This window comes from Vanellus vanellus (assembly GCF_965231255.1).
Source record: "Vanellus vanellus genome assembly, chromosome: 19".
Lineage (NCBI taxonomy): Eukaryota > Metazoa > Chordata > Aves > Charadriiformes > Charadriidae > Vanellus > Vanellus vanellus.
In genome coordinates, this window is record NC_138924.1 from 1678048 (window position 1) to 1694818 (window position 16771).

At 50.1% G+C, this 16771-nt stretch overlaps 1 protein-coding gene across 1 annotated transcript in view; it reads right to left on the reverse strand.

The window, feature by feature from the left end:
• The window catches only part of GALNT17 (polypeptide N-acetylgalactosaminyltransferase 17), a 225474-nt gene that overhangs the window by 120150 nt on the left and 88553 nt on the right, over window positions 1-16771 (reverse strand). The window contains exon 5 of the mRNA XM_082493169.1: window positions 15286-15483. Coding sequence (XP_082349295.1) covers window positions 15286-15483 — 198 coding nt within the window. The remainder of the gene's footprint in view (window positions 1-15285; window positions 15484-16771) is intronic.

Here is a 16771-nt window from a genome sequence, read left to right on the forward strand (position 1 = left end):
TTAAAGATGAGCCTTTGAAAGGGCCGCAATGTTTCTGAAACGGAAGGCTGTCAGACGCGCCGGCTCGGGGCTCTTGGGTTAGACCGACTGTGAGGAATAAAACATACTCCGGACAGATTTTTTTTTTATAAATGCGCTCCAGCCCCAGTAAATCACCAGGCACTTACATACCTTTGCCGATTTGTCCCTCATGACTGTTAAGCGCCAAGCTGCCCGTTAGCGGCAGGGAGTTTTCCTCCTAATGATGTTGTCATTCAGCACCCTTTAAAAGCGAGCCGGGGGACAGACACCAGAGCAAACAAGATCAACCAAAAAGCTGCCGACAGACTGAAAACGCTTCCTTTCCTTCTTTTGCTTTACAGAGGAGACAGGTAAACCCGATGCTAACCTCTGCTGCGGGCAAGCGTAGTTGTTCTGCATCCAAATAAATTGTGGCATCGAGGAGTACGGTTATAGCACATCAGTGCAACGATGCGCGTGGCCCAAAATAAGAACATGAGGACCAGGAGACCGCTCGTCAAAGCAGCTGGGTGTACATATCTTTGAAACGGTTATTAAGTTCATTTAAGTACCAAATTAAGCAAAGAGTGGGAGGAAAGACTGATGAAACTACAATCCGATCCCCCGATCCAAGTTTAACCTTGGCTTGGCAGCACTGTCTGCTTTTATACTTATTTTTAATTTAGTAATGCTCTGATGATTTATTTCTACATTAAAGTCTGTTTCACAAAAGCACAAAAAGGAACTACTGTATAAAAAGAAAACGCTCCCTCGCAGTTAAAAATGAACCCATTTCATTAGGCACGCAGGGATTTCTTGACTAAGCTAGCCCGAAATCAGCAGGAGAAGGATCGCTCACCGGAAAAAAAAAAAAAAAGCAGTCATACTACGTTGTCTCTCTGCAAGGCTATTCCCTGCTAAAATGGAAAACGTGCCTCCATTGGGCAACCCTGACAACTCATAGGGCTGCAAAGCTCCTTGGTTTACGTCAAGACCTCCCGAGAAGACCTCGACGGCAAGCGTTTTATCGCACGCAGCATTAAGAGCTCCTTCTGATCACTGCTCCCCTGTCCCGGATGCGGAGAGGCCATCGGCCTGGTGCCACAGTCCAGTAAAACTATTAATCCTTTATTATACTTGTCTTCATGAATGCCCAAGTGATTTTCCTCGGCAATAACTGCGCGTCCCCATCCCAAAAATCAGCTGGAACAATCCACCGTGGCCAGCAGCGAGCCAGCCATCTGCTTCCCCCATCTCCTCCTTTCTGGTCCCAAAGTAACTGGAATCTCTCCTTCTCCTTTATTTTTAGAGCATCCTTCAGCCAGAGCTCAGCTCCCCGTCAGTAAGTAATACTGCATATTGCGTGCTTCTCTCTCCTTACAACCATATCTCCTTCCAGCAGAAGTATCATAGCGGAAACATTCCATTTGTTGACCAGTGGACAGAGAGCTTCATCAAACAAAGAAAACCAAATCCCGTGTAAACTAGACAGACCCAGATCCTGACATTCACCCAGAGGAAGGCAAAATACCTTCATCAAACCCTTTCATCTAAAAGAAAAACAGATGTATGTTTTTCCTCTCGGAGGTGGTACCCAAAACTCATGGCTGCCCCAACTCATGGCTGCCCCCACACAAGTGCAGATGTCAAAGGGACAAAGAGAAAAGACAAAACCCAGTGCTCGTGCAGTTTATTTCTCCTCTTCCCTTCCAGCCAGCCTCTGGGGTGATACCCACCCGGCTGCCAGCTGAAGCAAACAGATAAGCCGAAACACTGGGTTGATACGGCATTGGTTCATAAGTGTTCACGTCCCTTCACTGAAAGAAGACGGAAAGGCAGCGAGACATCCCAAGTCGTTGTGAAAGTCGCAGCTATACTGAGAAGAGAGAAGAATATCCTGGGGAACGGCTCTCAGCCACCTCATCCTCCATTTTAAACCAAATTAACGCTCGCTTTTCAAGCTGATATAATTAACGCTATAATGGCAGCACTCACTCTTACGCCCCACGGTTTAACCTTTCTATGAAATGCAAACACGTGCAGGTCAGAGCAGTTTTTAACGCACCCATTTTATTGCCTCGATCACTCTGCCCGAACAGCTCCGTATCAAAATCTGCCTTCTCGTCCCTTCCAGTGCGCACAGCCCACCGAGCACCAGGGAACCTCCCAATTCCCTCTAAACTTGGAGGAAAAATACAACAAGCTGCACCCCCAGACCCTTTCTTAGTGCCAGCCTTTGCTTCTGCCTCTGCTCGGGCCACAAACGTTCTCGACGCTTTCGATGGTCCCACTCAAGACTGTCACCAGAGGCAAAATCCCAAGCGGTACCTCCCCCGCAGCCTGCGCTTCTCCAACTCCTTTGTTTTTTCTATCCGCATAAAGTTTGTACCGTGAGGATTTCACAGTCTTGGCACCCTGCCGTAGCAGACTTCCCACACCTGAAGAAAAATCTCCGTCATTGTTAACAGGAGAAAAAAAAAAAAAACAAACACAAAAAAAAACACCAAAACACACCACCAAAACTTCTTTCCTCTCAAAAAGAAGCCAGAAGCACAAAAATCACACGGTCATTAAATCCCACGTGGAAACTGCATTTGTGGAGAATCTCTGCTGAGCTCTGGGGAAACCTGTCAGATGCTCTTTTCTCCCAGGGCTGGACTTGACAAGAACACCGCCGCTAAACAGGGAGCGCGAGAAGGCAATTATAAGGTGCACATTTGTGAAAATGATTGATGGCTTTTCTAATTGCAAGGAAAAACAGAGCGGCGGTGGTGGCGGCAGCGACGGTAACAGAACGGACTGTTGCCTTTGCAGACATCAATCTAACGCTGAGCAGAGGAAAGAGCTCTTTCAAAACACCTCCGAGCAGTGACTTCGGGAAGAATTTGCACAGACTACCAAGCCTCGGCCTCCCTTTCTCCAGGGAGCGACGAAGCGCTCCGGAGGCTGATCTGGATGCGGGATGCCCACCGGGGAGCAGTCCACCCCTCTGCCTGACCTGTGCGAGAGCCAGGACACCCACCTTCTCCCAGCGCCGAAACCTCTTCAGCCCAGTTCTCCCATCCGGGCAGACCAGTTTGCTGCATCTACCAAACTTGGGAGATCTTACAACACCAGGCAACGCCGCTGACAGCTATTCGCTTCAATATTTGATGGCATCTTTTCCCCCCGCTCTGCTCCCAAACTATTTTTTCCTGAAGGGAAACCACAGAGAGAGACGGAATGGATAAGGATGGAGAAGGACACGCTACGCTGGCGCTCGGGCAGCGATGCTGTGCCACGGGCTCTGCTGGGTTCACAGGGACACCCCTCCAGGGCGGTACTACTGCCTCCCCGCTCAAAAATTTAAAGGCAGGACTAAAGAAGGGAGGGGATGGGCTGGAGGGCAGGCGAGGGGCTGCTCCCCCCAGGGCAGAGCTCAGCCTCCAGCCCTCCTTATACACAGCCCATTCTTATTATTTTTTTTTTTGCTTGGCTGCAGCAGGTTTGGACCTGTTCCCTCTCCCCCCCAAAAAGAGGTGAGCTTGCCCAGGCATTAATCAGAGCAAAACGAGCGCTAGTCAGATCAAGCTAAGAACGACCCCAACCTGACTGCTCATTAGCAAGTACCTGCTCATCTTCTAAGGAGCCGAGCAGCTACAAGGCAACTGGGATCTGAGAAAGGTGTTCATTAAACACCATGGTGCTCAGCACAGAAAAAAAAAAAAAAAAACCAAAAAAACCCAGCCTTCCTCCACCATCATGTGGGGGGAGAGACTCAGCCAGAACGCTCATCAGAGCAAAATTCCGCTCCCAGCCTCCCGCTCCCCTGAAAGAGCCTTCTGCCCTCCTCAGGTCCTCTTGGGACTGGAAGCCAAACCGGTTTCTGATTTGGGGACCCCCAAAATCTTAACGACTCCTCCCCAGCCCACCCACCCCCCCAGCCTCTGCGCAGCATTCAAAGACACGAGCCAAAGCTGCGGGGCTCCCGGCAGGGGCAGCGGGACCAGCGCTGACCCAGCGCCTCACCAAACCTTTTCGGATGAGGACAGCTGATGCTCTTCCCTAAAGCTTCTAGAAAGGCTGTTGTGCAGCAGGGCTTTGGGAGGCGGCAGCGCTGCGGCAGCTACGCAGCCTCTCCGTCCGCAGGGCAAGGCCGGGCACCGGGCAGTCGCCACACATCGTCGTTGAGAGGCGGTGATGAGAGCTGCGCTCTGGTGCCTCCAAAACCAGCAACTAAAGCATTTTCATTTACATACAAATGTAAAAAAACATTGTCTGCCAGTCCTCATCCTATTCTTTGAAGGACCCCCATGGTCCCCAAGACCGGGAGGCAGGGAGACGGTGGGGGATCACCACCCTGGAGTACCGTGCCTCCAGGAACCCAAGAGTCTGCCTCTCGTCAAAGCCTGAAACGCTCTTCTTAATTCCAACCTGTGATGCTCAGTTTGAAGTTTGAGCCTCTCTGATGTGTCACTTCCCGTGACAAATGATGGGGCCGTGGGGACTGTGTTCTGGAGACAAGCTGTCTCTTTCAAAGCTCCGTGTTGAGCGGTGATTCTTCCATCCGTAGGATGTGTGCGCACGGCCCACCGTGGAGAACAGCAGTGCTTGCTAGAGACCGAACCTGCACCTCACTAATAGTGCTCTCAAAGCCACTGCTTGATCCAGGAATGAACTGAGTGTAAAACAAATCCTCCTAGGAAAGTCCTGTCTTCAGACTGAAGATTGTGATTGACTGGAGAAGACAGTGATGAACTGGAGAGAACTGGCAGCCAGGACGTCTGTCACGCATGCCAGGCCATCCTCTCTGCTGCCCCCAAATCATAGAATTATACAATGGTTTAGAGTTGGAAAGGACCTTGAAGATCATCGAGTTCCAACCCCCCTGCCATAGGCAGGGACACCTCCCACTAGACCAGGTTGCCCAAGGCCACGTCCAGCCTGGCCTTGAACATCTCCAGCTACGCTCTGCCACCTGATCCCCTTCCCTTACTCGCTAAGTGACTTTTACCTTATCAGATGTCCTTCCACATCACCGAGGTCCTCAAGATCCCACGACATTCATTTCTGGAGCTGCTGGTCCACGCCAGCCCGTGAGCCTGGACCAGTGCGCGGCCAAGGCAGCAGGAGGGGGCTGCTGCCCCGCGCGAGGACGTTGGCGGTCTTGATCCTCTTCCATTGCAAAGTAAAAAGCCACCACACAGCTGAACTGGCAACGTTGGCTCCAACTTTTCTGAGAAGCTCTAAGAAATCCAATTGAAATGCCAGAATTCTGTGATACTCCGAGAGGTAACTTTTCAGAAACCCACGGACGGACGGGCTCAGCGGGGACCTAAACGAGCCGCAAAACCATGAGGAACTCGCAAAACTGCCCCTCCCCAGCTTCTGCCGCGTGCAGATCTCCAAACCTGCGTGTTTGCGCTGGAAAACCGGGATGAGGAGAGGTGACTACGGCTGGCCGGGCTCGCCAGCGCCGAGACCGGGGGCTCGCGACTGGCACGGAGCACGCCGAGAGGCGACGGACGCGAGCCCAGCCTGCCCCTCCACGCCTGCCCAGCGCGGGTTTAATGCCAACCCCCAAGATATAGATCGCCCGTGAAGCACGTGACACGCGAGCCTGCTGCTCGCACCCAAACCTACGTGCTTTACAAGCACAGAGAAAGCACGTAGAGATTTAAGCTCGAGAAGATGTAATTTAGAGTACCCGACGCAGAGCAGCGAGTGGGTGCTGTGGGCAGGGGGCGAGCGGGGGGGTGGAAACCCTCCCGTGGCCCCAGGCAGAGGCAGCTGGGAGCTCCCAGGCATCAACATCAACCTCTTACGCTTCAACCGACGGATATGATAATAAGGATCTCTTTTTCCTTTAATTTAAACTACGCCTCTTTATGCGCCACTGACTGGAAAGGACAGTGAATTAAAGCGTACATGAAAGAAAATCATAGCCCTCAGCACTTGCTCTCCAACACTCTTTTAAGTCTGTTTGATGAAGGGCTGTTAGATTTTGTCGCCGAGCGCGATCGGCTCGATTATCACTTCTTTGTTTTGAATACCCACCTCCGAAGTCATTAAATACTTGCTTCTTAACGAGAATAGATTGGTTTGGGCCAATAAATCACTTAAATGCCATCTGCCGAAGAAGAAAGAAATTCAAAGCGCCAAATTCCCCCAACTCCGTTTTGCATATTTTCCCCTCGGTTTCGGATTTGGAGAGAAAAGACGTTTGTCTAATCCATCAACGGCGGCTTTCTCCTAGGGGAAGTGTGAACAGACCACAGAAAAGACTTCATTTGGCTTTGACTTGCAAAACCACTTCACGGACCACTTTGAAACAATTCAGTCAGCGGGATATGAGCTCTGTATATTGGTGCTGCCCCAGATTGTTTTGTTTTTATTCATAAGATTATTTCAGAGAAAACAGGCTGACTGAAGCTTAATTTTACTAGCAATTGTTAAATAATTCAATACCCATCTTTTCTGTCTCTTTAATGCCTCTGAAAAATCAAAACCCTTCACAAATTAAAGGCCAAATCCTGTTTACTCTTTCCTTTTCTAAAGCAACTTTGACATCAATAAAAGCTGTTTTTGTGACTTGGGCGCAGATTAAAAGTTCTGTCGGAGCAAGTATTTATTTTATTATTTTTTTTTTTTAAATCAGGAACATGCTTTTTTTCTTTCTAATCAAAACACTTCTCTTATACAAAGCTTTAAAAATATAAAAGCAAATGCTTCCAGTATGGCCAGTTTACTTTCTCTATGGAAATTAATTAAATCAACATTTTATATCAATAAACTCCGATGCCCTTCAGGTAGGAGGATCCGCAGCCTGCACCCTCAGCTCCCCCCCATGAAGGGCCAAGCCCCCAGGCACATTGTCCCTCGCCAAGTTTTAAAGGCTCTTCAGGAAGAATTCCTGCAACTTTGGTGCTCAAAGGAAGACTTGAATCGTTACCTGCGGTACGCCTTCAGTTTAGCAAAGAGCGACGGTTTTGATGAAAACAAGCCCCGACTCGAGGTTGCAAAGGGGGTTAAAGCTCCACCGAGCTGGCCTGAAGGCTCGGGACTCGAGGGACGGGTCTCCTCCAGCCCAGGAGAAACACAGCCTTCTCCGGGGCAGCTATTTAATCCTGCACCCAAATCCCACTCCACGCTCCAGAATGGGCTACCCAAAAAGTGCACAGATGCTGCCTTTTGAAGGTCACTTGGCCAAACTGGCCATGCGTGAGCCCATCTGGGTCCCTCCGCGGCAGCCGTACAATGACACGCTGGTGTCTGTGATGACAACATTGGCCACGGCGCTCAGAAGCTGCAGAAACATTGATCCTTCGCTCCGGAAGCTTTTCTCTAACTTCCAGAAAAATCAGGATCTGCTCCCAAACCCCGGTGTTCGGTGGGAACCTCGCCACGTTTCGCCAAGGCCTGGATCAACCCCGGCTTCGGGATGCAGCCAACATTCGCAATCCCAAGGAAAGTCTCACGAAAACAAAAAATAAGACGCAGCACTAACACACGTGGAGACAGCGGATCGTCGCACGGGCCACTCCTAACCATCTACATATGCTTAAATCTGCAGAGGCTTTATAGTCTTTCAGGCACCGACATAAATCTGTTCATCTTGTAAAAGCTGACGCTGTTACAAATTATTAGACACCCTTCTTTCACGCTTTGCACTAAATTACGGAACATTAGAAATGACCAAAGAATCCATTCTAAAAAGGCATGACGGCAGCAACCTGAGCTTCGAAACACCCAAAGCTCACAGCGGGTTTCTCGCACCACAGGGAATCTCTCTGATGTTTAATAGCTTAAGATTAGCACACCAGTGAGTGAAAGTCACTTTGTACGGTGAGTTGGGGGTTCACTTCTCCCCAATACCTTTAAAAATTAAATCGAGAAAGTCAATTAAATGTTAAGGATTTTTTTAATTTGTGGCCTCAAATCATCACCAAAAAACCCCTCGTGACTCAAAGGAAAACGCAAACTGAGAAAACTGAAAATGTTCTTGTCAAAGTATTTCTGCAGCTGGTGGCAATTTAATCTGGAGATGGATCACAAAGTTTGAGGTCGTGATTCTGACCAAAATCTTCCCTCTCCCAGATTCTGAGCCCAAACAAGACCGCCTCAAATTAAACACCGATTAAAAAAAAAAAAAAAATCCGTTTTTTTTATTTCTGTTGGCTTGTTTTGAAGCTTCCCAAGACCTCTGTCAGGCAGGAGTGACCAGACCGTCGGTTTAAGAGCCACAGACCTGGACGGCGCAAGCCTCCAGCAGCCACCGTAAGGATGGCGGGGTTTGATTTATCCAGATGTTCACACAAAAAGATGCTCGTAGAAGCTCTCTAACAACCCTTGCCTGTGGTAGAACGCCCCCGATGTTCCCAGGCTGCTCTAAGGACCAATGCGACGCACTTTGAGGCCACGGGGATTTCTGCTACAAATATGACAGTAGGACGTTGACCCCCCCGGCCATGCTACAGCCAGTACGGGGACTGCAGGGGAATCCGACTTTGAGGAACAGAGAGCACTTGGGTGGTCACCACAGAGCTTTATTGTCTTTCAGCTGCTTGTGAAAAGGGGCTTTAGAGACTGAGATGGATCTCCAGTATCGCTACTTTAACTTTGTGTTTGATTTAAATTTTATATGAAGCCATTAAAAAGTTCCGTAAGGGTTCTGCAGCTGTTGCGACATTCAAACACATCCCATCCCTCTAAGCGAACACCTGCACACGAGCATCTTCTCAGACGTACCAGGTGAGGTTTCCGAACGCGAGTTATCACGATCAACCCCCGTCTGGCTCCTATGGAAATCAGCTTTCCCCTTGACTTCCACAGCAGCTACGCCAGAGGAGCGAGAACATCTTACAACTGTCTCCATACAGCAACGGGAATCTTCCTGCCATTTGCAGATGCTAGTTAAAGTTGGGAATCACTAATTTTAAAGCCGTTCAGCATTTTGTACGAACAGTTTTTTAGGAAGGCTGGGATTTTTCAAAACAAACCGTCAGAAACCAAGGAAACAATCTTTGAAATCCTGCCCTGTCCTCACACGTCACCTATGTTTAACGGCCCGCGGCATCTCCGAGTTGCTGGATGCCTCCGGATAAACTGCCACACCGAGTACTCCAATGTTGGTGAAAATATTTATAATAGTTTAAGCAAGCCTGTCTAAACCTGTTTGTTGGGGTTTTGATGTGCTGCCCTAACACGCTCATCCCTGCAAAGGCATGGATGCACGGTGGGAACAACGTGTCCCAGAGATGAAGATCCACCCGCATCACTCTGCAGCGCTGTAGAGGTTATCCCCCAGAAGGGTTTTACTCCCAGGGCTATTTCAAGGTTTGGGCATGTGCTGCGTGGACAAAAATGTCAGGCTGAAACAGTTGCCTGGAAGAAGTCTCAGTGGTCAGACTAAAAGAGGAAAGAACGCTCCATTTTTTTTTTTCCATTAAAATAAAGAAAACACCGAGTTTTTTGTGGTTTTGAAAGCTGTCATGGGAGGATGGCTGCTGGAGGCACCAAGAAAAAACAACAGCTAGTGGATTCTAGAATTAATATATATAAAAATAAATAAATATATATTAAAAGACATATTACAATAAGAATATCACCACAAATCCCTATGGTTTTACTGCAAGTGAAATGCAGAGCAACCAAAGGAGACCTCAACACCATTTGCAGTCTGTGACTGAGAATAGTTTCTATCAAACACCGCAAGCATTTTGTTCAGTAGTAGAATTAGACAGCTTCTCTCCACTCACCTCATATTCAGTAACTTAAAACCTCTCTGGTTTTTTCTGTCTCGACCTCTGTATCGTTTACACAACCGAGATGAGAGTTCACTCTCTCCTAAGTACGTTGCAAGAGCAAATCCATTAGCATTTGTGAGGCTGAGATAACAGGTAATTGGGTGGGTTAATTCAAATTATTTTCATCTTTAAAAAAAAACCCAAACCTAACAGCCTTTCTATTCTTTTACAATCCATAACTCTCAAAACCGATTTCCTCCTCGCAGTGATCTTAATACTAATTAAATGAGCTTTTGTCTTCCTACATCAGTAAAGATTAAGTACCACATAAAACGGCTGGAGCAAAGCCCCATCCGACGTGAAATATAACCTGCTAGCTGGTCCCCAGCTGGCACCGTGCGGTGGGAAAGGGGCCTCTTTGTCATCTCTGGTCACCCGAGGACTTCCTTCCAGTATCTGAAGGGGCTCCAGGAGAGCTGGGAAGGGACTTGGAGTGACATGGAGTGACATGGGCATGGAGTGATAGGATGAGGGGGAATGGCTTCAAACTGGAAGAGGGGAGATTTAGGTGAGATATTAGGAAGAAAGTTTTCGCCATGAGGGCAGTGAGTCCCCCGCGCAGGTTGCCCCAAGAAGCTGTGGCTGCCCCATCCCTGGAGGTGTTCAAGGCCAGGTTGGACGGGGCTTGGAGCAACCTGGGCTGGGGGGAGGTGTCCCTGCCCAGGGCAGGGGGGTGGGACTGGATGATCTTCAAGGTCCCTTCCAACCTAAACCACTCTGATTCTTCAGCCCCACCACATCATGGGGGGTTGCTAACTAACGGAGTTATTCAGCAGTGCTTTTGCCTCTCGGACTCAACCAATCCGCCCAGCCAAGTGTGAAAAATGCAGAGAGAAACTCAGGAAATGCATTATACTCTAAATAATCTATCGTTTGGGAATGGTGAGGTCACGGCCCTGCCGATGGACTCGCCAACCAAGCAGCAAAGATTCAAGTTGCTTTTCTCTCTGCTGGGATATGTGAACTGCTGCCAGTAGGAAAGCGTAACAACCCGAATTTCCATGCTCAGGTAAGTGTCCCTTGTCCTCAAGGCTGCTTAATATGCACTATCTGCTTGCTTGGTTTCTTGAAGAGCCACAGATGCAAGAATGCATTTAATTGTTTTCCTGAATCAGACCCCTGGAGCCATCAATATCTCACATATGTAATTATAAATCATGAGTCCTGCAACTGGAGCGCAATCAGCACATCTAGCCATAAATCTTCCAGATATCAGCAATTTCTCCAAAGCTGCTTTTTGACAAAACCTGATGCAGCATGAACTAAATAAGTCAGGCAGAAGAAACCACTGGCACTGACGTTCGCAACCCACCGGAGCTGCTGCAGCAGACAGGCTCTGGACCTCAAGAAGCCCCAAGGAACTCACTGGGCCAGGTGGGAAACGATCATCTTTCTTACAAGGAAAGGTTGAGGGAATTTGGGCTTTTTAGTCTGGAGAAGAGAAGATTGAGGGGGGGATCTCATCAATGCTTATCAATCCCCAAAGGGAGGGTGCCGGGGGGATGGGAACAGTCTTTTTCCAGTGGTGCCCAGTGACAGGACAAGAGGGAACGGGCACAAACGTGACCATGGGAAGTTCCATCTCAGCCTGAGGAGGGACTTCTCTCCTGTGGGGGCGGCAGAGCACTGGCACAGCTGCCCAGAGAGGGGGGGAGTCTCCCCCTCTGGAGCCATTCCAAACCCGCCTGGACATGTCCTGTGCCACTGCTGGAGGTGCCCCTGCTCTGGCGGGGGGTGGGATGGGGGAGCTCCAGAGGGCCCTTCCAGCCCTCACCAACCTGTGAATCATTCCTGGAGACCGCAGGAATGCGGCTCTCTCTCTGGGATACCCCGTGTCCAGATCAAGTCATCAATCTGCAATTTCACAGCATTTCCAAAGACCTCTTTTAGACTTCCCACAGGACACAAAGCGTCAGTGTTCTTCCATTTTTGGTCGACGGGCAGCTTTTCAGGACTCTCAGTACACTCTGATTGATGTATATCATTACTAACAAAGGACTGCCTACATCTCCTAGAGGAAAGTGTGCCCAGGTGTGTAACGCGAGCACGTTATCGTTTATACACACACATCAGCACCGTTCGACCTAGGAAATCAAAACATCTCTGCAAGAGCTCCTGCTGATGAAGATCAGGATCTATATGATGACCGTTTCAAATGTCACTTACTGTCTGCCTCTTCTGTCAGTGCTAATTTAGACACGACACATTACGCTGTAATCACAATTTTCTCTTCTGGGCAGCGGTAGTCAGAGGAAATGTGTGAGGCTGGCAAGGAAAGCCCAGCTGTGAAGTCCACGCACAAGGCAGTGCTAAGACTGAGGGTATCTTTGTGTATCAGGATTTTAAATGTTAATGGGGAAAAAAAAAATACAAAAAAAGATGTATTCCAGCATACAAGTATCATCCCTCCTAGGCATTAAGAGAGACTATTTCTTGTAGGGAAATTATTGGATGAAGCAGGAGACTGGAGCCAGTTTGAGACTGGGCCATATTTTAGACGGGTTTCATGCCATCAGCTCTCTTTGCCTGGATAATTATATCTCTTGAATTATCCATGAGAGAAAATTGCCTCCAACCGTATTCACACAGCTGTCTGTCTCCAGCCTCCGCTGCCGAGGATCCGGTAGGGGCTGACACACTGGGGCTCAGGAGAGCGCTGGAGCAGCCCTCGGGGGCAGGGGAACTTCTCTCGGGGCTGCCAGAATCCCCACGTGCCGAGAGAGTAAAACCAAATAAAGGAATAGACTGTCTTACTCTGCTCCCAGTCAGATCCTAAGAGGTCTCTAAAAAACTAATGTACCTCTGTACACTATAATTTCAGAATTTCCTCTAATCCCATGCATAATTACATGGAGTACTGCACTGCTATCCCCTTCATGCAAATATTGCCGTAAAGTGCCTAGTTTTCATAGCATTATATGACAAAAAAAATAACTGTAGTCATTTATTTCTGGCCCGTATGTGGTTACGCAACGTAATGCAACGAGACAGTATTTTTCATTAGCTTTTTGTTGTGGACACTACCCATTTATCTTTCTCATAATCCTTCCCCCAGTGCACGTTAACAATGTTATTTTAGGAAGTTGCTTAATTATTTACCGTCACTGGGAGGCTACTGGGTTTGTTACAGAAGCCCTTCCCCAGAGCACGCTTGGGAGGCAGTGCCCTTCCCCCCTTTATCCCCCCGAGCCCCGACTTCCACGCGCCGCGGCCTCAGGCAGCGGTGTCCCCATTACAGATGCCTTCAACAAAGACAAAGCGGATGATCACGACGTGCCTCCTTGTCGCTGCCAGTTGAGTGTCTCTGGAAGCCTTCTCTGATCTCTAATTCATTGGTGGTTCAACTCAACAGTGCTCAAGAGCCGAGCGGGCAGACCCTCAGGGCTCACGGGGCATCCCCTGCTCCCAGGTGGTCTCCAAAAAAGAACGCAACTGGTGCGGAATGGTTGTGGGAACCCCCAGACTGATAAACCTCTCGCACCTCCCAGCTCCTCCTAAGTAGTAACTGTTTGCAATCTGCTTAAATCCAGAAATATGATGCTCAATACCGTGTCCACATTTTAGCACATTCCATAGATTATTTTTTTTTTTTTTTTTAAAGGTAAAACAAGCTCAGGAACAACCGAATACAACATTCTGCCCAACAGAAGACAACTCCCACGGCAAACCGTTCATTTCTATAGCAGTAGATCAGAAGTACATAAAACCTCCGGGCAGCACTCACTCGGAGCTTCGCAGTACCTGCTGGCGCTCAGCATTGAACCAAGGAGAAAAAAGTGCGTTGGCAGATCTGGAGACGTGTAAACATCCAACGTCCGTGTGACCCCATTTACATTCCTGGCCTCGGCGGCCACCTTTATAAACTGGTTCATATCTGGGGAGCCTGGGGCCAAGCTACATCCTTAAAAGCCTCCATCCTCCTCGCGTTAGGTGCTGACCTCCCCACTCCGCCTCTTCACAGCCATCCAACCCTTCGGCTGCCCACAGCTCTCCTCCTCCTCCTCAGTCACTCACTCCTCTTCCCCGTCTCTCCCTTCTTGGCTCCTCTGCCACCAAACACCAACTTCCCCAAAGTCTGTCCCTCCCCGTCTCTCTCTGCCACAGCTTGCCCTCCCTAAGCACACCGAAACTGAAATTAAAACCACATTCTTGGAGAAGAGTAGAACAGAAAGTCATGCCGTACATCTAAATGTCATATACGGGCGGGCCCCGTCTCCCCAGTGCACCTTCCCCGCCAGTTTTTGAACCCCAGCAAGCTCCTGGGGTGGTGTGGCAGTCACAGGGGACATCCCATATGCCCAAAGCCTGACTGCCTCTCCCAACCACAGCAGTTCAGCCTAAACGGAAGAGGTTGCTCTGCCCTACAACCCTTCCTTGACTTTCGCATCCCCTGGCTGAGAGGCGTATCCCAACAGAGACGGTCCACTTCTACCATCCTCCAGAGGCACCAGTTTGGGCACCGGAGCCAGGCGGGCGTCGGGACTGCCAGCACCACGCTGCGTACACCTCACGCGCAAAGGCTTTCGGATCCCTCAGATTCCCCCCCCCCCCCCCCCCGGCACACCCCAGCCCTCCGGCCCCTCCCTTAACAAGCCCAGCAGCTCGCATTTGGATAAAGCGACTGTTTATTCCTCAAAGACTTGATCCCTGTCCAGAATAAACCGTCAATTCCTTCACTGATGGCTGAATATGCCGTCTGGAACAAGAGAGCCCAAAGGAATAAACCAGGTCTCTCCATAAATGGGAACAGACCTAATTTCAGCTTCCAGGGACTGTATCACTGACCAAAGCACGGATAGTTCAGTTCAGGATTCAGGTCAGGTGCGGAATCGCACACACACACACATCCCTTATACGCCCGAGGACAAGTCTGCTCCGTACTAACCAAGTAAGGAGCAATACATCCTATTCACCCGGAGAGGAGACCACTCCTCATCATCGCCGCATCCCTTCTGATACTCAGGATCTGCCGAGGGGAAATCATTGACCTCTGCAGCCGGAGCGGCCCCAGTCTCCCGCCCGCGCCGAGCCATTCCCTCCCGCCCGCCGTTGGTCTGAGGGTCCATCCCCCCCGCCCCGAGGTCTGGAGGGGCTGAGAAACATGTTTTATTCCAGAAAACGCAGCGCTGTATTTCATGAATTCACGCTCAGCTCATTACCCAGGAATAATCACCTCATTCCTTACGATTTGCAAAAACTTAACGCCCTAATTAAGGTAAAGTGACTTTGTCCCGTGCAGTTAAACATCGGACTGTACAAATCTACGCTGTCTCTATACTTCCTCAGTGGTTTCGCATATTGTTACCAAATAACACCCCCTTTCCAAACCCCTTTGCCCTAGCAAAACCCCTCCAGGCATGTGTGACAGCCTCTCTGAGCGAGCTGATGTCACGATACTGCATCTGCCCCCTCTAACCCGGCTTCTCCCTTGATCCGACCGCGTTCTGCCTCATCGCGCCTCGCTGGCGGCGAGCGAGCGGCCCCGGGCTCTGCCACGTACCTGATGGGCAGCGAGGGGTCCCCGGCATCCCACCAGTCCTTGGGGGGGCTGATGTACATGCACCACAGCTCCCAGCTGTACCCGTGGGCAGAGTTCTCGTACCGCTGCACCTCAAAGTTGTCCTGCTTGATGTTGTCTATGGAGGGAAGAATGACCCGTCTCCGATTTTCCTGAATTCGTGAAAGTACCGGCTCAGCCCTGAGTGGTTAAAAAAAAAAAAAGGGGAGGAAAAGACCGTGAATTTCTCCCATACTTTGCAGATGGGCACTGCAGCTTTCGTACAGCTTGTGCGCTTCAACGAGGGTCAGAGAACGGGCGTTCTTGTCACCCTTCCGTAAACAACAGGGAATAACGCGGACTCCTCTCTGCTCCCCTTCACAAGTGCTGTCACCTCTTCAGAGTGACACAGCAAAACGCACCCAGAGGAGCCCAGAGAGCGTCACGAGGCTCCTCACAGCGTCAGCGAGTGACCCCAGAAGGCAATGCGCAGGCCTCTGTCTCGCCCTTCCACTCGCCCGCGCTTTTATCAGCTCAGAACCGGCACAGAGAGGCAAAGCATCCACGCTGCCAAGTTTCCAAGGTTATTTCCGCGAGGTCTGCCAAGCTTTGTCAGCCGCGAGAGGCTGCGGCGCTTCCACTCGATGGGATTTCCCACCCGGACACATCCCTCGCGCGGAGCCGCCATGGGAGCGTGGAGGGGAGGGGGGGCAACTGCCACGCACGGAGCTCAGGCAGCCGCGGCCTTGGAGGTGTGGGGAGTTTTAGTGCTCCGCTACACAACCGACCACACAAATTCACGGACCCGCTGAAGCTATCAGCGGAGGGAAAGGACTATTTTCACAAACTAGGGCGTTAAGCTGAGGAACACCTCTCTTATGAAGAAAGACTGAGGGAATGGGGTCTCTTTAGCCTTGAAAAAAGACGGTTGAGGGGGGACCTGATCAACACTTATAAATACTTAAAGGGTGGGTGCCAGGAGGATGGAGACAGGCTCTTTTCGGCGGTGCCCAGTGACAGGACAAGAGGGAACAGGCACAAACTTGAGTATAGGAAGTTCCACCTAAACATGAGGAGGAACTTCTTTACCTTGAGGGTGGCAGAACACTGGCACAGGCTGCCCGGGGGGGTGGGGGAGTCTCCATCTCTGGAGACATTCCAAACCCGCCTGGACGCGTTCCTGTGCAACCTGCTCTGGGTGCCCCTGCTCTGGCAGGGGGTGGGACTGGATGATCTCTGAAGGTCCCTCTGCAGCCCAAGAGCCACTGGTCTGTTGGACCTGTTGGAGCAGGTCCAGAGGAGGCCATGAAGATGCTGTGAGGGCTGGAGCCCCTCTGCTGGGAGAACAGGTTGGGAGAGTTGGGAGAGAAGGCTCCGGGGAGACTTTATTGCGGCCTTCCAGTAACTAAAGGAGCTACAGGACAGCTGGGGAGGGACTTTTTACAAGGACATGGAGAGATAGGATGAGGGGGAATGGCTTCAAATTGAC